At 38.2% G+C, this 21,775-nt stretch overlaps 1 protein-coding gene across 2 annotated transcripts in view; it reads left to right on the top strand.

Moving 5' to 3' along the window:
- The window catches only part of igsf21a (immunoglobin superfamily, member 21a), a 194,803-nt gene that overhangs the window by 98,393 nt on the left and 74,635 nt on the right, over positions 1 to 21,775 (top strand). For both annotated transcript variants that reach the window (XM_085407246.1, XM_085407247.1), the window contains one exon: positions 18,509 to 18,630. In XM_085407246.1, the coding sequence (XP_085263372.1) occupies positions 18,509 to 18,630 (122 nt within the window). The remainder of the gene's footprint in view (positions 1 to 18,508; positions 18,631 to 21,775) is intronic.

The following is a 21,775-nucleotide window of genomic DNA, read 5'->3' on the forward strand; positions in this document are numbered from 1 at the left end:
GTATAAAAAGTACCTCCATCACACAATAGTGACCTCCAGAAAAGAAACATACATCCTATGGATCTGAGAGACCTCAACTCCCAACCCTCCATGCTATGAGACAAATTCTTGTCTTTTCACAGCACCAGTCTGTGATGTCACTGCATTCTGAAATATTTTCCCAAGGCCTCCCAGTAAGGAAACGGTATCTTTTTTCATACTTGCATTTGACAACCCTTGCTTTCAGCAGACTTGAAGCAATGCGCACAACACAGGGAAACAAACTAATGAGGGGAGATTTGTGGAAGGGGGAGTGGGAAAGAAAGAAAGACAGATTCTTCTCTGCAGCACCCAGCTTCCTCTTTGTCTTGTTATTATTGCCTTTTTCTTCATTAGGCAGCATTGCATCTGCGTTGAAATCCCGGAGCTCTCACCAAATGACCAAAACCCTACTTTAAACATGCTTTGTATTGCTTTACTCCCCAGATAATAACAAGGCCTCACTGGCACAAGCATTTTTCCTTTTGTGGGGCTTTGCTGTTTTTTTCCCCCTTTGCTACAAGCAAGTAAACAGTTATGGCTTGACATGCTCACATGGCTTTCTTCCTAAGCTTCTTTACACTAATTGGAAGCCAATGTCTTCAGTGACTCTAAAGGTTCCTTTTCTGATGAACTGTGCTAACAAATAAACCTCCTTGGACGGCAAATTTCACTAGACACAAGTGGGCAGCAAGTACAAAAGCTTGAAGGGATACTCTACCTTATGAAGTGCTTTGTAGAACGCTGCTGAGCTGAGATGTATCTGGTGTTTGTCATTAGGCCAGCTGATGGCTCATTGCAAGGAGAATGTGCCCAGGAGGAAAAGGACAGAGATCAAATGAGCAGCTAGTCTCCTGAGTCTTGTCTGATTAGTCACTCAGTCCAGCCACCACACACTAAGGGGCACACAGGGTCTGGTTTCCATGTCCACTTCAGTGCCAAGAATGATGCAAGGCAAAGACATACACTTTTCTGGCACTGAGGGGCATAATTTCCTATGCTCTTATCATTTGCTGAATACCCTGTGTTATGAATCAGGCTATCCCACTTGCTGATCATGCCAATGAAGTGTGTTTGGACACCTGGTCCAGTGGGATGCTGTAAGGTGGACCCGTTTCAGTTGTCTCATGGTTCTTCATAGGTATTAAAACAGGCTAGAGAAGAGATAACTGTTTATTGATGTTTAACATCAAAGGAAAAATTAAAAACTGTGCCAAATACTACAGGGATGTAAGAGAGAAGCCTCAAACCCAATAAATCATCAGCCATGACCAAAGGATAGCAAGACAGAGAAGCTGTGAGAACACAATATTGATAATCAAAAGTACAAATGTTAATTAAAATAATTTTAGACATATGCTCCTCTAAAACTTGACATTTAAAAGGTGTTCTTTGTTTATGCTATAAGTTTTATAATGTGTGGATTATCATGATGAATTGTCACAATCTCTCTCTCTCTCTCTCTCTCTCTCATGGGGGGGGGGGGGGGGGGGGGGGGTCAGAGTTACCATGGATACACATTTATATGCTCATAAGCATATTTCTAAATGCAAAACAGTACTGGGAATGCCTGGCAAAAGTACTATTCGATATACACTGGGAATTATTCAACTAAATGCTACACATGGGGTGGTCTTTTTAATTAACATATACATTCTACATTAATACAGATATACACAGACATTAATAACATAATATTAATATTTATTGTTATTAGAGGAAACAGTAAGGCCACTTTGCTTTTCCTTTGACATTTTTCAGTAACGCAGTAATGTAATGCTTTACTGTACTTTTTTTATTCTTTAGTTATGTACGCCACTGCTGATAAAAAAACAAAATAACAATTCTTCCTGCTACAATCAGATAAATTCAGTTCCTATGCTGTGAAAAAGAGTGGAATGGTACAGCCATACACATTTTAAGGAATGTAGATATGGATATTATTTTTTGTTTTTGTTGCACAGAAGGACAAGAGCATGACAGTAACATGGAAATTATTGTAAATACATTCATTATACTGCTAACACAACTTAGTCTCTTTAATAGCATCAGCACAGACAGCATGCTAACGCAAAGCTGGCAATGGACTAAGAGTGGTTTTAAAGCTGAGTGCATGTCGACCCCAGTCCAGCAGCAAGACTCTGGTCTTCAAAAGGTAACAAAAGCAGAGGTTAGTAGTCAGGCTTGTAGCCTCTGTTTCTACCTGTTCATGGATCAACAGTAGTGACAGTTTCTTTTAAGTCTCTTTGGGCTGGTTTGCATCTTTGCTTTGTGAGGTTCAAATTAAAAGATCATACTTGTGTACTCATTAGGATAGGAATGTGTGTTGGTGTGTGGGACTGTAGCCAGTAGGTTCATATTGAACTAGTAATCATGTTAGATCTCGTGTTTTTTCAGGTCATTTTACCAAGTATATATATACTTTGCAGGTGAAATTAATCTACAGCTATTTAACCTAATGGTACACATCAAAATGTGTTTAAACTAAAAGTAAAACTAAAATATATACATGTGAAAAGGTTGAACGTCCCCCGATGACTTTGAAGAGTTAATACGTGGGGGCTGAGCCCCAGAGAGCCCTGGCCCAATTTGACCTGGCAATAAGTCTTAATTCAAATAGCTTGAGGGAGATTTATCACAGATTCAAGTGCAAGTATGTGCATGTTAGTATAAATGCTTGTGTGTGTGTGTGTGTGTGTGGGGGGGGGGGGGGGAGAGAGACATGTTGGCGTAGGACACTTTCATTTATAGCACTTAAGAAAATAATTGGTTTCTGCTGTGAGTGCATGGTGTCCCTGCTAATAGACACATTATGTATAATTTCCTGTAGTACTCTCCTCGTTTGACCTTTTGTTTACGTTTAGGTAATGTTTAGACTGCTTGTCTGTCCCTCCATTCAGTGTGATGATGTTTTTCATATGTTTGCCATAGTCCCCTGTGGAACTGTGTCAAAACAGAGTCATTATAAAATTAGATTTCAGCATTCAGTAAATGTCTTACAGTAATGAGATAAACAGGTACTGATAACACAACACTACTTAATTGTTCACTTAAGTCACTGTAATGATCAAAATTTTCAATGTGCTCTGGTTTCTTATGTGTGATTCTAAATTCGCTTTGGTTAAGACCAAATATGCCGGGTCAGTGATTTGCTTTTGTGGCTAACATTCACATCCCTCAAACTTAAACTTCAGGAAATGTTAGTGACCTCCTTTTACTTTATATATTTGCTTTTATATTTTGAAAACTGTCTTTTAGGGTGGAGTTTAGTTTTAGTCAGGAAATGCAAAACTGGAGACTTTAGGAAGCAATGTGGCAAATATCCTTATCCCTGTTGTGTTATTTCAGTCACTAAAATTAAGCCCATTAAATCTGCTGTGTAATGGCAAACGTATACATTACTTTCAATAAAAGTCCCATCTCATTGTGGGAAGAAACAATCTTGGGCTATATTTTTGTCCCATGAGTCGTTATTCTTCTTGTCTAGTTTCCACAAGCAGCCATACGTCTGTCTCATTTGTACGGCAACACACATGCACAGTGTGTGTTATTGCTCAAAGTCATGAGTTCACAGAGAAGTACAGTATAGACAAAGTGAACTTCACATTTCTCTGATTGGATATTGTTTTTCTTATACTGAAATAAAATAAGTATTGCATATGTGTCTATTTCTAGAATGTGTTACTAGAATGTGTTAATGGAATGAAATACTCTTATCTCTAACACTTGATGTCTCACTAGTGTGGTTGTACTCTCTGGTCTAATTGGAGGGATTAAATGTTATAAATGTATAAGCTGTAAAGCCTATCATTTGATTTTATGTCATTTGAGATGTAAATCAGTCATCGTCTTGAGACAATAGAGTGATCAAGAAAGAATTCAGTAAAAGGACTAGATGTTATAGTCCCTGATATTGCATTGCTTTAAATGGACAGAATCTTGAGGGATGGCTGTTATGAGGAAAGGCAGCCCAGAAACTTTACCAGCAGCACACATCGTTGTGTGCCTCAACTTTCGGTCTTTTACCCAAGACAATCTGCCATTTTTATAGCAGTCACAAAGCAAGTATTTTGGTAATAAATTCTTGGTATGTCATTGAGAGCTATAAATGCAAATCTATCGGTCTGTATGTAAATTGGGACTACAATAAAGATATCAGACTCATCAAATCCTATCTGTACTGTAAACACATCAAGACAAAAAGATAAAGCACTAGAACATGAGATTAGCCATGTAGAGTGAATAAGAGAAACAGAAGCTTTTAATATTAAATGAGAATTTTTATTCTTTGGTACTTTGGTAAAAAAAAAAAAGACACAAAGTTGCACTGGAAATAAGCATTAGGAGTAAATAATATCATACAGTGTCTGCTTCTGTAATTTAACTTAAGAGTGCCTTATTAAAAATGGAAGAGCCCATGCCACATTAAGGATTAGAATTTTGTATTTAAGCATGAAATGAGCCTGATGTTTTGCACTATACAGACAGATGTTTCAATCCAGCTCAAAATTCTGCATCCATGTTTAACAATTACAACCTTCCTTACCTAGCTCGGAAACTGCCTTTGCATACTGAAACAATCAAGATGTGATTGAAGTGCAGATTTTCAGCTTTAATTCAGTGGTTTAAAAAAGAATTATTAGGAATTATCCGGTTGTTCAGTCTGACGTCACTAGCCGTGTCTGGGTCTAAACTCCGCTGCAGGTCCATATATCAAACGATCACTATGGCATTACTGAGAGTTGAAAAACTGTCTAAAGTCTTTCATCTTTAATAAAATGATCAGCGTTCTGCTCTACCAGGTGTAACAATTAAGTTTAACATCCAGGCATCCATGAAAACGGAATTTATGACATTTAACGGAGTTAGAAGTTAGCAGGAAGTTAGCTCGCTAGCTTCTATCTAAATACAATATAGCATGTCCTGACTGCGTACAGCTCTGTTATCACTTCCAGCATAAATGAAGACAGAAAACTAAACAGCAGTGACGTTTGTAGGGTTACTGAAGTTGGGCTAGCTGGTATATAATGATGTGCTACGTGACCGCTAGCGACACAGCTATGTTAGCATAATATAAACAAGCTAACTTTTTTTCCACTCGATAAAAGTTACCGTGAGTGTTCTCGGTGGTCAGGAACAAATGTAATCGCATGGCAGGATGCTGTAAAAGGACCAAACTTCAGCCAGGAGAACAACTGAGATAATCCATCCACAATACGAGGTTAGTCATTCATATACTGCTGCATGGGCTGGGCTGTAGTTACATCCTAAGGTTTTAAAAACTGAGCTTAAATAAATGATTAGCGGTAATAAAAGCCGAGGGAGGTCAACAGTGATCACTGACTGTTTTAGGAGCTTTTTGAGATTAAATAGAAGAAAATACATAACATTAAACATGTTAACAACACAAAAGCCATATTAAACGCAGACTACTTTAGACCCGGAAGTAGGATTCGTCGCGTCATCACTGAACAACCGGATAGTCATTTGTATAGATATCATGGCTTTTATAGATTCTCAAAAGCAATTGGACAACTGACTGAACAAGCTTCTTTGTCAGGTCAGGCCTGTCGTGACATGACGATAAGCAGCTACATTGTTTGGAAGATATTTTGAACTTCCATGTGCTATCTTTTTGCTGGAATTCTCAATATGAAATTCAAAGAGATACAGATAAAAGTAAAGGATGCCAATATTAAGCTGAAAAACTCATATAAGCTCCCAGAATAAAGCAAACATCCTTAAAGGTGACAAAAAGACAATATGAGTTATCAGGCAAAACAGATTGATTTTATTTTCAGTGGAATCTAATTAAGCAATAAGGCATCGCAGAATTGTGCGAGCTGTGGGTAGTGACCGAAAGAACGAGATCGCGGATACAAGCGGCAGAAATGAGCTTCCTCCGAAGGGTGGCTGGCCTCTCCCTTAGAGATAGGGTGAGAAGTTCAGCCATCCAGGAGGGGCTCAGAGTAGAGCAGCTGCTGCTCCACATCGAAAGGAGCCAGCTGAGGTGGTTCGGGCATCTGACAAGGATGCCCCCTGGGCGCCTCCTGGGTGAGGTGTTCCAGGCATGTCCCACCGGGAGGAGGCCCCGGGGCAGACCCAGGACACGCTGGAGAGATTATATCTCTCGGCTGGCCTGGGAACGCCTTGGTATTCCCCCGGATAAGCTGGAGGAGGTGGCTAGGGAGAGGGAGGTCTGGGCCTCTTTGCTTAGGCTGCTGCCCCCGCGACCCGGCCTCGGATATAGCGGATGAAGATGGATGGATGGATGGCATCGCAGAATTATGCAATCATTGAACAAAGCATAGCAATAACAAAAATAATGAGATTGTGCCCATTCAAAATAGTTCTTTGTACTTAATACTAATGGTTTCTCCCTTTGGCATCAGTGATGAGTACCTTCATTTTTCTAGAGGGTAGAGTTGTCCATTCTTCTTGAATAATAAAAACATAAAGCCATCGGATCCTGGAAATTCTTGGGTAGTCTTGCATGAAGTGCACATCTGATATTTCCCCTGAGAAGCTCAATGATATTGAGGTTAGAAGATTGTCGTGGCCACTCCAGAACCTTCACTTTTTTGTCCTCCTCCCCTGTCCAGTGAATGGTTGATTTGGCCTTGTGTTTTTAATCATTGTCACGTTGGAAGGTCCAAGTGCTTCCTGTGCGCAGTTTTCAGACTGATGAGTGCAAATTGTCATCAATTTTTATGAATATCCCTGTGCTTTTGTAGCTCATATATCCCCAAAACATTAAAAATCCACCTCCATGTTTCAAAGTACAAGTTGTGCACTTTTCCCATAGACTTTGTGGACTTCCCTCCAAATATAGCATTTATGGTTTTGACCATAAATTTCACTTTTGGTCTCATCACTTCAAATGACTTACTTTTGACTTACTTTTGACCAAATGACATACTATTTTGTGGCCCTGGCTCAGTAATGGCTTTTTTCTATTTTTGTGCAAGTGCCTCCTTATTGCGGATCTTGAATCTGTCATGCCACTTTCTTGCTGTTAAACCTGTATTTCAGCTGAAGTAGCATAACAATTTTTCTTTATATCCTGACCAATTTTCGTGACTGCTGAGGCTGATTTTTTGTTGGTCTACCTGACCATCGCTTGGTATCAACAGAAGCACTAATTCTCCATTTTTTAATCACACATAGAGCACTACCTGGCATTTTCAAATATTTGGATGGTTTTGGATGGGTCTTTTTTTCTTGCAGACTTTTTTTGACAGCTCTTTGGCTTTCTCCATGACTCAATAGCCAATAAAGTCAATGCAGCTCTTAGTGAAATGTCCAGAGGTTGCAATAAGAACTACAAAACGGGATGACTATAAACAGGCACTACTTAACCATCAAATACATAACAGGTGTGGTATCAGCCAATTAAACCAGGATATTTGTATGTATATTATAAACCCAACTATTTATTTATAAGCAAACTTTTGATCAGGGCCAATTGGTTTTTCAGTTGTCATTCTCTTTTATGAAGGGGGGCACACAATTATCTGATGAATTACTTCACTTCACTGTCAGATAAGTAAATTTAAATAAAAGAAAGAGTTTCTGCACGATCACATGTAATGATTTTGTCATCTTTTCCAAAAACTTCATAAGAAATTATGCCAGGATATGAAAACATGAGCAAAACTGTAAAAGCATCTGTAAGTCCGAAACAGTTATGAAAGACATGACTACAGTACTCTGGTTAAGCCAAACCACTTAAATAAAACCTGAAATTAAGAATTTCAGTTACATCTTGACTTGTTTAAAATCCCCTGTAGTGGTTTACACGGGAAAATTACAAAACAGTCTGTTTCTGTCCAAAAACATATGGCCATAGCTCTCTTCTGTGTTTAGTTTTTATTTATTTAATTGTTGAAAAGATCCAATTTCTGTAGATGAAATCTATCATTCAGTAGGATCTTGCTTTAACCTTTTAAATGTGCCCACATCGTAATCCCAATATGAATTTCTGCTTTCAACCAATTTCTGTCAGAGAACAATGCTGGTGATAAATTTTCTTGCAGTTTGAAGGCAGAAGATGCTTTATCATAATAAACTCACTCATAAAATTTATGAAGAAAACAAGAACCTTTGTCTATTTTAGCATTCTGCTAAATTCAGCATTCTGCTCTATGCTCGCGACCTGCTTTGTGATTTATGCATTCAATAACATTCCCCATATATCCATCAACTGGCAGATGCAGATGGTGGCTCCAGTAATCTGGAGGATAGGGAAGAAGAAAAAGGAGAGGAAGAGAACTGTGAAGTTGCAAACATATGCAGACTCGTTATGTCCACAGTGGCCTTGATGTCTTTTAAGACCATCTGTTTTCCAACTTGTGTGCCCTTTTGAGTCAAAACCCATCTGTGATATAGTAGAAAATGGCAAAAATGTTGTTGGACATGGGTTTGGTGGATAAAACTGCATCATTAGTCGAATCATGAAGGGAAAAAAAAAACATCTAGAATTTTCTTTAACAAGTCGGTTGCAAGAACAAGTTGCATGCAGCTGGATTATAAATGACACACATCATACATAGCACAGCAGGGTTTTTTTGTAACCATCTTGTTAACTGATAACTTACTGACGCACATAAATTGCCTGGGGTGTTGTAGTTAAAAACACTCATGCACAAAGAAGTGTGTTGACAGTTATCTTTCAAAGTAAGTAACACAGAGGACACTTTTACTTATTTCACTTCTGCCCTGCACACACGTATTACAGGAAATTATAAATTAGATGGACTTTGACACAATACATTATCAGTGTTAAGCACAGTCATACTAATTTGTTGGAATTATGTCATTTGCATATCAAGCGACACGCACATGCAGTTACAGGGACAATTAAGTGGCTCAGGGTGACACAAGGCTGCACTAGCCTGGAGGTCAGACAGGCTTAAGAGTGATTCAGGCTGGAAAAAACAGAAGCTCTGGGAGTGCAGTAAAAATGTGGCATGTAATGAATTGTCAGAATAACATAGAATTTTAAGATACAGAAAAATATCACATGTAATTAGATTCTAGGAAGTTGTACAGAATTATGAAACTGTCTCATATGATGTATGTGTATTTAGTTGACAGTCAATTATGACCACAAAGCAATATGTACACTATTATGATGAGAAACAGTTTGTTTTAACTGGGGAAGAAAGTGAATAAATCATAAACTGCATTGTATTATATTATCCATCCATCCTCTTAACTACTTGTCCAATTCAGGGTTGTGGTAGATGGAGATGTGGGGAAGGGCTTAAAGCCTATTGCATCTGTCCTAGGGTGAGACGTGAGGTACACTGTGAACAGGTCGCTAACACACAGAGACAACATTCACAGTCACATTCACACCGACAACCAATTTAGAATTATCAATTAATATGCATGTTTTTAGACTGTGAAAAGAAACTTGGGGAGAACACAAGCAGGTGTAGGGGAAACATGCAGAAGTCCAGGCCTCACTTTTTTTTGTCTGAATTTGCACAAATGTTCATTCAATGAACTTCACAGATCTTGATCCTAATGTTCAAGGCCACATCATGTTCATGTGAATACAGTATTTTGAGATCATTAGGAGGGCATCCACTCCACAAATGTTTAATTCTTTAAAGAAAAAAAAAACTTCAACAATTATTAAAGGTTTTTTATTTTTTTTTATTCATCTGTTCTATCATTGGCACCCATGATACTCTTGAAATGGTCCGCATTTGAGTGCTGCCCGGATCAACCACATTTTTCTATTGTTAGCTAATCCTCTCCACTGAGCAATTTGGTTAGAAGTGCTTTGCTTAAGGGCACCTCAGTTGTAATTGCTTAGAGAGATGAAATGGCATGCATTTTTCTAAATTCCAGCACCACTTCAGTTTGATTCACAAAAAGTCTTTCCACTTTTTGAAAGACCCCTCCAGTGAAAACTTGGAATGTTGTTAACATATCCATATGGTGATTTTTTTTTATATGCTAGCTTATAAGATAGCTCATTAGCGAAATAAGTAGTCAATGCGTAGGATGAATATTTCCCCCGTAGAAATGCAGTGTACCAATAACTTGTCAAAATTATGTATTAAGACAGCTTGTGCATATATTTGCATATTCTTAGATCTGCACATACAGTACTAAAGGATGGAAACATGTAGAGTGTATCTAAGCTATTTAAGGCATGAAGTGAATTATATTTTCATGGAAAAAATCAATATGTGTAATTTTAATGTCTTTTTGAGATATAATCAATGTCTGGAGAAGAAGTTCAAAAACTGTACTGTAATAATGCCCAGGACATGCTGCACTGCTTTATACAGTGCCTTTACAATAACCAATATACTGTAGATCAGCAGTCACCAACAAGTCTGACCTGCTTTGATCTCATCACCTCCTCGCTGTCAGCCCACAGACAGCCTTTCTCCCTCAGAATGACAGCCGTAATAACCATCTCTGGATGGCCTTGTCTCAGATGGCTTTAGATAACACGCTTGCATAACACTCAACTGCCTGAATTTATACCGTCGCTGTGCCTGACCCTCACCCTGCTACCTCTAGGGTGTAGCTGAATGCAGCTGGTCTGTTCCTGTTGGTGGCATAGTTTTCATGAAGCCCAGCTCTTATCCTTGTATGTAATCTGGCAGTTCCAGCAGCAGCCAATCACAACCTGCTTGTAAGCTGTAATGCTGGAATCAAAATGCCTGACAGTAGAGCTGGAACATGTGATACTGATAACATGCTGGAAAATGATTTTACTACAACAGTGCTGTGCTCCTATACTTTGTATGTGCATATAGCCATTGACTGAAAATTTCTTATACGAAAGGCTCACATTTCAGATATGTAAGCAAAGCCACTGACCGTAAAACACTCACATGAATAGATTTTTTTTTTTAATCTTTATACTGACAACTGCCTAAGTATGATGTTATCAGTGCAAACTCTGCTTGAAGACCTGATAGCATCACAAGTTTCCATTATATTTCTAGAGGTAATATGGAAGTAGCAAAAGGGACTATCACTGTATTTCCATGGCTGCTGGCAAGTGTCTCTCAAATAAATATTCGCAAATTGTATTTGATGAGCTAAAGCATTTTGAATTAGTTTTATATGCTTTGAAGCAGTCTTACTGTTAAAGGAATTGTTAGATGAACCGTTCCTACAAACTCAGGTTTTTTTAAATTTAGTGTGGCACTGTATTATCAACCCTTTTGTGCATCAAAGGTACTGTATATGTTTGCAGCGTTGCAACCTACCAGCTTGAATTAACTGTGCTTCCCCACAGAGTGTAGTGACAGACAGAGGGAGGAGAGAAGCCTGTCATTTGAAGCATGAAATCCCGTTAACCAAGTCCTCTGTCACTCAGCACCCACTAGGGAAGCACAGCATGCAGAGCTGTAAACTCACAGGTTAAGAGGCAGGGCCACCAATGCTGCATACCGAATCTTCTCACTGAGTGAAGATCAACATTATACAGTACTTAGGTTTTGCAGATCCACACTTTGAAATACGCCTGCATTGTCCCTGTTGTTATACACACAATACTTTCTATTAGCACTCATTGATAATGTCGTAGCAGTGGGATAATAGGGTGGAATCGAGAAGGCAATACTATCAAAACAGCAAATTAATATATTTTAATTACTAAAGTAATATCCAAGTGAGAGTCAAGTAATCAACAGTTTTTATAGCTGAGTAATATTGCATTGAAATTTCTGTAATTTCGTAATATCAAGCCAGAGGCTGGAGTTAATATTGTGGAAACAAATGTAAGATTATGAGACAAAATCAGTTAGTAATAGTGTAGTTAAATGGGTAAAAATAATAAAACATGGTAATATCTGTGCATTTGATTTTTTTTTTTTTTTTTTGCTTTTCTATCACTTTAAAGGCAGTTATCTCATAATATTAAGGTAATATTAGCTCATGGGATTTCCATATTAGGATACTATTGCCATATTAAAAGAGGGCATAGCTGTCCAGTTTTGTACTTTAATCCCCCAGGCTCCTTGGCCGCCAGAGTACAGGAATGGCACGCATGTACACTCCATCCATGGGTGTTGGCAACTGTTGTGAGTGGCTGCAGACTACAGTCTGGAACAAACCCGCCCAGTTTCACTAGAGTAAAATTTCTTCTTTCTTAAGCTGAGGGGCAATAGAATTTGACCAGAGGAGGAAATTAAGTATGCGGCTTCCAATGCAAATATTTTCTCACTCTGCAAAAGGGTAGACTGATTCTTTTAATTTTCACCTCATAATATACAAATTCAAAATGCAGACATGAAATGTGCTGTTTTGATCTATTTGACAGGGTGACTGGTTCAAATCAGTGGGATATGAGGATGCTTATTTTCACATAAGAATTTAAGTAGAGAACAGAAAATTGATCAGGTACGCTATTCAGGGTGTAGCCAAGGAATACCCTCGTGTTCGGGCTGGCACTCCCCCCCTTGGGTTTTCAGTGTATCAAAGAAACCGTGGACCCTTCGTAGACAGTGTTCACATATTTGAACAGTTTTCTAATACGTGCTTCCAGCAGAGAGGAAGTGGCAAAAAACACCAGGTTGCTGTTACGCATCTGTCTAATGGCACTTGGCCCCAGAGGCACTGTTGAGCACATATAAATTACTTTGTGCTCATGGCAGGTTTTCTGACTTTGAGACATTTCTTGCTAATCCTGAAAAATTGTCATGTCTTGGTCAGGACAGACAATACTACAGTGATAGACCATGAGGGAGGCACTCGATCTGTGGCACTACATGGGCTGGCTTACAATCTGATGATGTGGAGCAATAAACAAGTCTATGGGGAGTAGGACTGAACCTCGAAATAACCCACCAGGTGTGGGACAGACTCTGTCGGGCAACCGAAAATCTGTTCACATTAAGTGAAAATGTGTATGGTCCTTTGTTTTTTATACGAAGAAACTAGGGCATGCCACTAAGATAGGACGTACTAGCTCACCCATAGCCAAATGCGCTGGTAACACTAGTTACCTGAAAACTGAGTAAGGCATCCCACAGATTGGGTGTGTCTCTGTGGCACACAGATAACAATCTATCAATTACAGATACTCCTGACTTCATCTTATTATGTGCATAAAGCACATCATTTACTCCATTCCAGCCTCTATGCCACCATGGACATGACCAAAGAGATGGCAAAATACATCATGGAAATTACTGTAGAATTGCAAAAGGCTGGAATGATCCTCAAGACCATTGTCAAGAAACTGTTGCTGCCATTATTTGGAATTGGAAGACATATAACACGACTATTGGTCACCCTCATCTGTGAGTTCAGTGCAAGATCTTGCCTCATTGAGTGAGGTTATCATGATAAAGGTGGTGGACCAGCCAAAAACTACATGAGACGAGCTTGTTAATATCTTCAGTCACATAGACCACCATTGGTAACGCACTGCAATCATGCAGTACCGCATGGTCCCCTTGCTCAAGGAGGCACATGTGCCACAGAAGATCTAAATGATTTAGAGAAGCTTGGGGAAAGTGCTTTGGACCAAAATCAAACTCTTTGGCATCAACTTGACATGCCATGTTTGGAGGAAAGAAATGCTTTGAGAATGACCCAAAGAACACCATCCCCACAGTCAAGTAACAGAGGTGGAAAAAACATTATGCTTTGGGACTGTTTTACTGCAGAGGATACTGGATAACTTCAGCACATTGTGGAGCCAATGGACCATGTATTGTAAAACCTTGGATAAGAACCTACTTCCCTTAGGAAGAACACTGCCGATGGGTCATGGTTCTTCCAGCATAACAATGGCCCAAAACATACTGCCAAGGCAACAAAATAGTGGGTAAAAAAAAGAAGAACAGTAAGATCATGGAGTGGCCTAGACAGTCTCCAGACAGTCTCCAGACAGTCTCCAGACCTCGGTACTTGAGAAAATCTGTGGATGGAGCTGAAGGTTTCAGTTGCCAACCAGCAACCAAAATTTAAAGAGTTTCTGTAAAGAGGAGCAGACCAAAATCCCTTCTGAGATGTGTGCAAACCTGATGACCAACTACAACAAATGTCTTAGAGCTGCGCTTGCCAAGAGTTTCCCAACCAAGTACTAAGTCATATTTCATCTACTTATACATACTTATTTTACTTAATGACATGCAAGTCAATTTAAAACTTTGATGTCCTTTTATTCTGGATTTTTGGTTAATATTCTGTCTCTATCCAGTAAAGTGAGAGTACTTTAAAAAATATAGACTGTCCATTTCCTTATTAGCAAACTTACAAGTTTATAGGAGATCAAATAATTGTTTCCTCCACAGCACTGTAGAGGAAACTTATTATTTGAACTTATTTAAGTAATTCAAGTAATTTGACATTCTGGGACACAAGTTCTGTATTTTGCATTATTGTTTCGGTACAGAAATGGCAATTTTACAAGACAGTGTCTCCCAGTTTTTCTAGCCGGTTTCAAAATGACACTTTGTGACATAATAATATTAGGCAAATTAGCATGGAAATGAAGGAAAGTGCCAAGCCAGGTCATGACAATGAACTGATCATCTCTTTTGTTAGTCTTTAAATGAGGGACTGAATGGAAATAAATCTGAATGGGAATAAATCTTATTAAGATATTATTTGAAAGCCATGCTGTTGACCATCTTATGAACGTGGTAGACTTTGCATTCAGATCACAAAAAATGCTAATAAGATATGAATAAAAAATTTGTTGAAAGCCATTACCATCTAATTATTATACACCATATGAAGAACATGCTTAGTATAATTTTAATTTCATAGGTCTTCCATGGCTTTGTAAGTAGAGACTAGAAATCCTTTGGAAACTATGCACAGTTACATTTTTTTCTAACTTGTTTCAAAAATGGTGTAAAAAGACTTTCTGTAGTGATTCTCAGACTGCTGCCTGAAATTATAAAGCAGGATTCAGGTTGAATCTCTCACAGTTGGCCCGCAGTGTGTTAGCTGAATTTCCTCCAGTGGCTGCTGATGCAGCTGCAGCCTATAAATAGGCCCACCCTAGACAGGCGGAGGGGAGGAGGGCTTTGGTTAACCCCTGAGACCCAGTCCTAATCTGACCCCAATAATAGCAGACATCATTAGAGAGGCATTTCAGCTGACTGGCCAGGAAGGATACAACCTCTGTCTGGAGAGATTTTAGGATTGCAACATCTCAAGAGAAGCACAGGACTCTGGTTTAAGCACTTTCAAACTCACCTCGTTGTTACCTCTCTGTCAACCTACTCTTCTTTTGCCACTTTATGACACAATGTAGACAGGAGAGAAGTAGCAAACTTTCTACCACCCATTCTCGCCTTTCATATCTCCAGATGGCAGAGTGTTAGAAAGGTTTGGTGCTTCTGTGCCTCATGTGCATTGCATGGCCTGGATTCAACAAAGCAGTTGTAGCAAAGCTTTGCTTCCCCAACGGTGCTTTTCTGCAATCAAAGAGTATTCATCTCCCTCTTGCCCTCCCTCTTGTAGAGCCATTTTGGCACAGTTTGGATCTCTTTTCACCCTCCCACTCTCTCTCCCTTCTCACTGTTCTGTCCCTTCCATAGTTAGTCTTGGTCCTCTTGAGGGGATAGCAAGACATTCACTGATGTGTAGATTGTATCAGATTTATTACACAGAGGTTTACAGGTTAGTCTTAATTAAGAGGTGAAATCATTAAGAAGAGATAGATAAAGAGAGGGTGCCACTGAGAAGACCTGTCTTAGGCAGAAATCTTCTCTCTGGTCCTTAGGGCTTCTAGACAACCAGAAATCTAACACCTGCATTATCCACCAGATTTTCCAGGAGGAGGACTAAGCAATAGTAATGCTTGCTGGATTACATAGACTGTGAAAGAAGGCAGCAAGGAAATATCCCCAACTCAGCTCAGTACTTGAAGAACAGCTAATCATATTTGCATGAGTTTATTCAGTCTTCGAACTTTAAATTCAGCAGCACTTTGAAAGTAAAGGGAAAGTAAGCCTTCATTTGTAGGATTTGTTAATTTCTTAAAGTTGCAAATGAAAATCAGTGTAAATGATTACAGTCATGTCTTCTTTCTTTCCTATGCCAAAGTAGAAAATATCTGGTTAGATCTGAATGTCTCACACAGCTTTAGGCATGCCTATGCATCTGACACGAACTAATGAAACCCTAAAAATCTGAAGATATGCAACCCCTTTTTGGAGATAATCCACAAGTTTGTTTATCCTTTTTATTGCTTTTGTGGTGTTTTTCCAGCGCATTTCCAGGAGACTTGGCAATTAAACACTTTGATGTATTTTTTCTGGATTGTGGTAATGATGTTTGCATTTCTGTAGGTGGAATGCTTTTCTTCTTTAGCTCCACTAGATACGGTTATTGCTTCTCACATTCTACAAGGATTACAAATAAAATGATATATCCTCAAAGCTACCCGGCTCAAATTGGGTACTTATTACCTAAAGTGTCATCTCAAGCTAAGGTCATTAGATTGAGTCAAACCAGCCCTACGAACACATACAGGAACTTGGTGCAGCTCTTACTGAAACCATTCTTCATTCTTTTAGAGAAGGACTCTTTCTTTTCCAGTGTTTTAGTTTGAGCTTCAAACCATCACATGTTATTTTATTTTGCTATTGTGCTTTAAGAAGACCAAACTAAATATTGCTTTTAGTTGCAGAACTCCTGCATTTTTGTCCATTCTTTTGCAATATATGCCTAATTTATTTATTTATTTTTTTGGCTCAGTTGATTGTCCAAGGTTAAGGCTGTCTTGTATGTTATATTTAATGACTAATACTGCCAAAACTAGTTGAACAGCTAGTTGCATTTTTACAAGGCATAGACCTACAATTCAAAACAAGCAATCAAGGAAATATTAAGGACCAATAAAAATGAGTGCGCTTGCTGTCTAACATTAGTTGTTCAAATTATTTTTTGACTGACAGAAACGTGCAAATACAAATAACAAAACTCTTTTTGTAGAATTGTATTTGATCTAGTTTCACGTATTTAATCGCTTACTCAGGCACTATTGCAGTGTGAAATTGAGTGATACAGGCAAATAACTGGAAATGAACCATTCAAATTTCAGTGACAGTTTTGCTGCATAATTCATTGTTATGAATGTGTGCTTCACTCTGCATTAATCTGTAACGTATATTACTTTGTCTCAGTGGCATTTTATTTTTTTCCATTGGAATGTGCTGTCTCTCGATTTCCAATATGTGTATGGCACCCATATGAGATACCATTGTACAATATGGAAATAAAGTTAATGGAGGTATGCTTTTAAAGTCTGAAAAATCTATTTCATGTGTGGTGTTGCACAAGTATGTTAAACAAAAAATACCAGTTTTCCTCCTTAAACCGATCTTTGTAAAATAAGCATTACTGTAGCTACAGTGGTGGGACAAGTCTGACTGGTTTCCAGATGTGCTTTTGCTTTTAGAGGCTGCTCTTAATCTCCCTCTCCTCTTCTATAGTGGTCCAAATAAACTTGCTTTGTGCTATACATGTGAAGTGATATTAAAATAAAACAGATGGGCACAATCCTTTGATTTTGTTCACAACATCCGGAAAACTTCCTCTCAAAAATCTTAAGTTAGAAAGTAGATGAATGCTTTTTACGAGCAAGCATGTTGACCTTTAATATTTAAAATCTGTTTAAATATTAAAGGTGGGCCTGTAACCAAGAAGAAGTTGTTTGTTACAGGTAACTGGGGTAATTTATTTTCACACTCCTGCGCTTTTCGTTGTTTCAGCATTGCCAACTCCCTCTGCAGAACCTGTTAGCAAAATAAGCCTAAGGCAGCAAGCTTTCTCTAGAGGCAAGGGGTCATAGGAGTTACCCTACATTCACAGGGAACAATTGTTTGCTGATATAAGTACAATTTAGCCTTTTCTTTACATGAGACCATGTGTATTTTAGTATGGACTAATCATGAAATCCTTTGACATTGTTTATTCAACTGAAATGATTTGTTTGGATCAGAACCAATCTTCTCTGGCAAACAGAAGAAGGATCCATGGCTCACCAACAATGTCCTTCTTCAAAGCAGCATTAGGGGCTGCTTTGAAGTGAGTTTAACACTCCTGTGAATACTGGAAAGGAAAGAACTGCTCGATCATCTACCCAGAAAAAAAATGAAACAAGACCAGTGTTTGAATATCCTCTTCTGCTATCTTTGTCTTGTCACATGCTATTACCTCTACAGAAAGCGGACTACTTGTCACATGCAGAACACTGTACTACGTCAGTCTTCATTAAGATTTATCCATGGCCACAAATGAAGCCGAGAGACTGTCTCTTCGAGGTTATCGTGTCAGCAGATTTTTAATCCCTTTGCCATTAGACCTTATAATGAATAAACTTATCATGAATCAATGAGGTAATTGCAGGCAGGATTACTTTGTGCACTCTCAGGCCATGTGACAACAGTTTATTCATAAGAAAAGCTCTAGGGGTAAAAAGGTTGCTCCTGTCCCATTCATCACTGGAGAATTCACCTTAGTAATGCTCTCTCCTTTTGCTTCACAGGTCACAGATGGAGGTACTATCAAGCAGAAAATCTTCACCTACGATGCTATGTTTAATACAAATTACTCTCACATGGAGGACTACCGCAGGCGTGAAGACCTTGTATACCAATCAACTGTCCGGTAAGCCTAAAAATGAATTCAGTTTTCTTGTTTTTCATAATAGATTTGTTTTGCTGCAGTGGTGAATTGTAAAATATTAAACTCACTGTATAATCAAACAACCTTCTGACACTGTGATGAAATGCACTAAGATGAATTCCTGTTCGGTACAACCCAACTTCATTCCCAGCCATCTGCTGGTGGTCAGATGAGGCCAGAAGGCCAGACTCAGTGACCGAGCAAAGGGGTTTTATTACATGAGGACAGGAGGCAGTGGCAAACTCTAATCATCAACTCTGCACAGGATAAAGTCTTTAGTGTTAAAGATTTATCTAACATCTGGTCAGGCTGCCCTATTATGTAGTGGTTTTATATATCCCAGGTAGCAAACCCAATCTCTTACACTTGGAGCGATGCAGCACATGGAGTTGAGCATGTGCTTCACCTATATTTGAAGGATCTGTTATCCACAGGATACATAGTACTGCTATGTATACATTAACAAGTTTTACTAAGTTGCCAAGAAATTGAGAACATCAGAGTAGGAGGAGTCTCATGACTTTGGTTGGCTTGATTACACATTTAAGGCATCCCAGGGACGGCCTTCTTTTACCCCAGGCCTTACAATACGGCTGGCAGCTGTCTGCATATCTCCGCATTTCTCTCTCCCTCTGCTTTGGGTCTTCTCCTGTAGATATCATTATTTGAATGCTTAGCAGCACAAAAGGAAACGCTGGCCATTCATTGCCCTTGCAACTTCATTCAAACCCAGAATGCTTCACACTTTGCATCCTTTTTGTAATGATCCCACTTTCATCATTCCTTTTCATCTCATCTTTATCCTGCTGTTTTTTGTTGTTGTTTTTTTGATTTGGCTCATGTACATTACCTCGATGTATTTTCTCTCCTTTTTCTTTCTATTCTCTTTTCTCCTGTGTGGTGTGTCTGCCCAGCTGAAAATGATTTATTTAGACAATCCTACTATCCCTTTGGGACTGTAGGCGTAATCAAAATGGAATGGCGTACACACTTATATTCACACTAACACGAAAACATGTTTGTACACAGCAACAAAAGAAATGACCAACCACATGTGGACACATCCATATATATATATATATATATATATATATACACACAAAGTCTTCTACAGCGCACTGATCAGTTGGTTGCTACCTGCACCCGTACAAGAATGCTAAGCCTGTGTTAGTCATCCAGAGAGACATGTGGGATTCTGCCACAATCACACTGTTTTTCCAGTCAAGAAAGACTCCCTGGTCACACTCCTGCTTTCATGGTGTCTAACAGAAACTCAGTGCTTCTCATAAATGCAAAAAGCTGAATTTTTACTCACTGTATTCACCCGTTTCCACTTTAGAATTGTAAATCTTCTGTACAAAGCCTTACCACTCTGACGAATGGAGCTTTATGACCAAAAATGATTGCCTCAATATCTGTAGCCTTTATAAACATGGAACATTGTGCAGGAAACTTCAGAGCTTTTGTATAATCTAAAAGCTATATGTGATTATGGTACTATTATAGTGTAGCAATAATAAAAATAATCCTTCCTACATCTTGCAAATATTCAACAGCATCTGAAGTCACACTGATATTGGTTCATCTAAGATTTCCCAGTCTTGTTTGGCTTCAACAGCTATTACTGTAATCTTTCAAAGAACGACAGCAGCTGTGACATTCTGCATCTTCAAGTGTCAATACATAGATTAGTTCTTGTAAGGGAAACAACAGATCTTGCACATAACTAGTGACCCTGGAAATTTGATATCTATTCAGGGTCCAATCAAAAGCAGGAGTTTGCTGCTTGTCATAAAAGACTCTTTGACTTGACATCAGTTATTGGTTTAACACATCCTGTATAGGCCACATGTAATAATGTAGCTTTTTATACTGAGAACAGTACGATTTTTATGATGATTGTTTGCAGTCACAGCACTTTTTTAACATTACTAATGGTGCACAGTGACTTGAGATACAATGCATTTATCTGCCACTGCACAGCCTTTAATTGACCATTTTTTCCTTACACTTGACCACTTGCTGTTTTGGAAAACCCAACCAAATTGGATGCAGGTTTCATATGTGTTCCTTAACTTTTACACATTAAAGTTTGACTGCAGTTGTAAAGTCAGATCTTCTCTTCCACTTGAGGTTTCTGTAAATTCTGCTTTAGTAGTGCAGATAAAAAAAAAACTAAAATCTATTTTGAGGCTGATATTGCTAAGTTATAGAAAATGGACATATGTTACCTTGTCTCTGTTGTATAGAAGAAATGTGTTTAAAAAGAGTAGGAGTTTTAGTATAATGTTCATCCAAAAATGCAAAGCCTGTATTTTATATTAATGTATTTGATATTAATGGATGCCTATTAAGAGAACAAGTTAAAGTATAACTAAACTAAAATTCTCTTTTTACATAGAGTGCTGTTCCCATACTTTTTGTGAGGTGCCAGCAGATGTATAGTTTTCATTCATGCATTCAGCCAGCCATACAAACCCCATTTTGTTTGTATGATTACATTTCTTTTTTGCTACATCACTTTTTATACTTAATAATAAAAGTCTCGTAGTCTTGGCTGTGTCAGCCTGAAATTTAAGAACAGTTGGTGTACAAAATCATTTTATTTATTTTAACAGTTTTAAAACTATTTAGATTATTTTAACATACAATAGACTGATGATCCTATCCAGGATGTACCCTGCCTTTCACTTGGTGACAGCTGGATTGGGCAACACTGAATCAGATAAGCAGAATAAAGTGGATGAAATGGATTATTGTAGCAATTAAAAGTAAATAGTGCCCGACTATTTTATGTTGAATTACCGTTAAACACAATTTTAAAAAAATCATCTTTTGAATCTGTTCATTTAAATCAGCAGTTGCACCACTTGACATTTGAGTATTATTATTGAGTATAAAACATGAAAAAAATACATGTTTTTGAATGGATTGAAAATGTATTCAAACTGAAAAAATATAGAATAAACTGCCACAGGTCACATAATAACTGAGTCATTCATACAATCTCTCTTTTATAAAAGCAGAAAAGCAGTTAAAGCAGATTCATACTTTTGTCATCACTTATTTATTGAAACAAAAAAGAGATAAGAGTAAATTAAAAAAAAACATTCCATAAACTGTTTGT

The sequence above is a fragment of the Rhamphochromis longiceps genome, linkage group LG5 (assembly GCF_057381845.1).
Source record: "Rhamphochromis longiceps isolate RC_006_pf linkage group LG5, R_longiceps_female_GT1.1, whole genome shotgun sequence".
Classification (NCBI taxonomy): Eukaryota; Metazoa; Chordata; class Actinopteri; order Cichliformes; family Cichlidae; genus Rhamphochromis; species Rhamphochromis longiceps.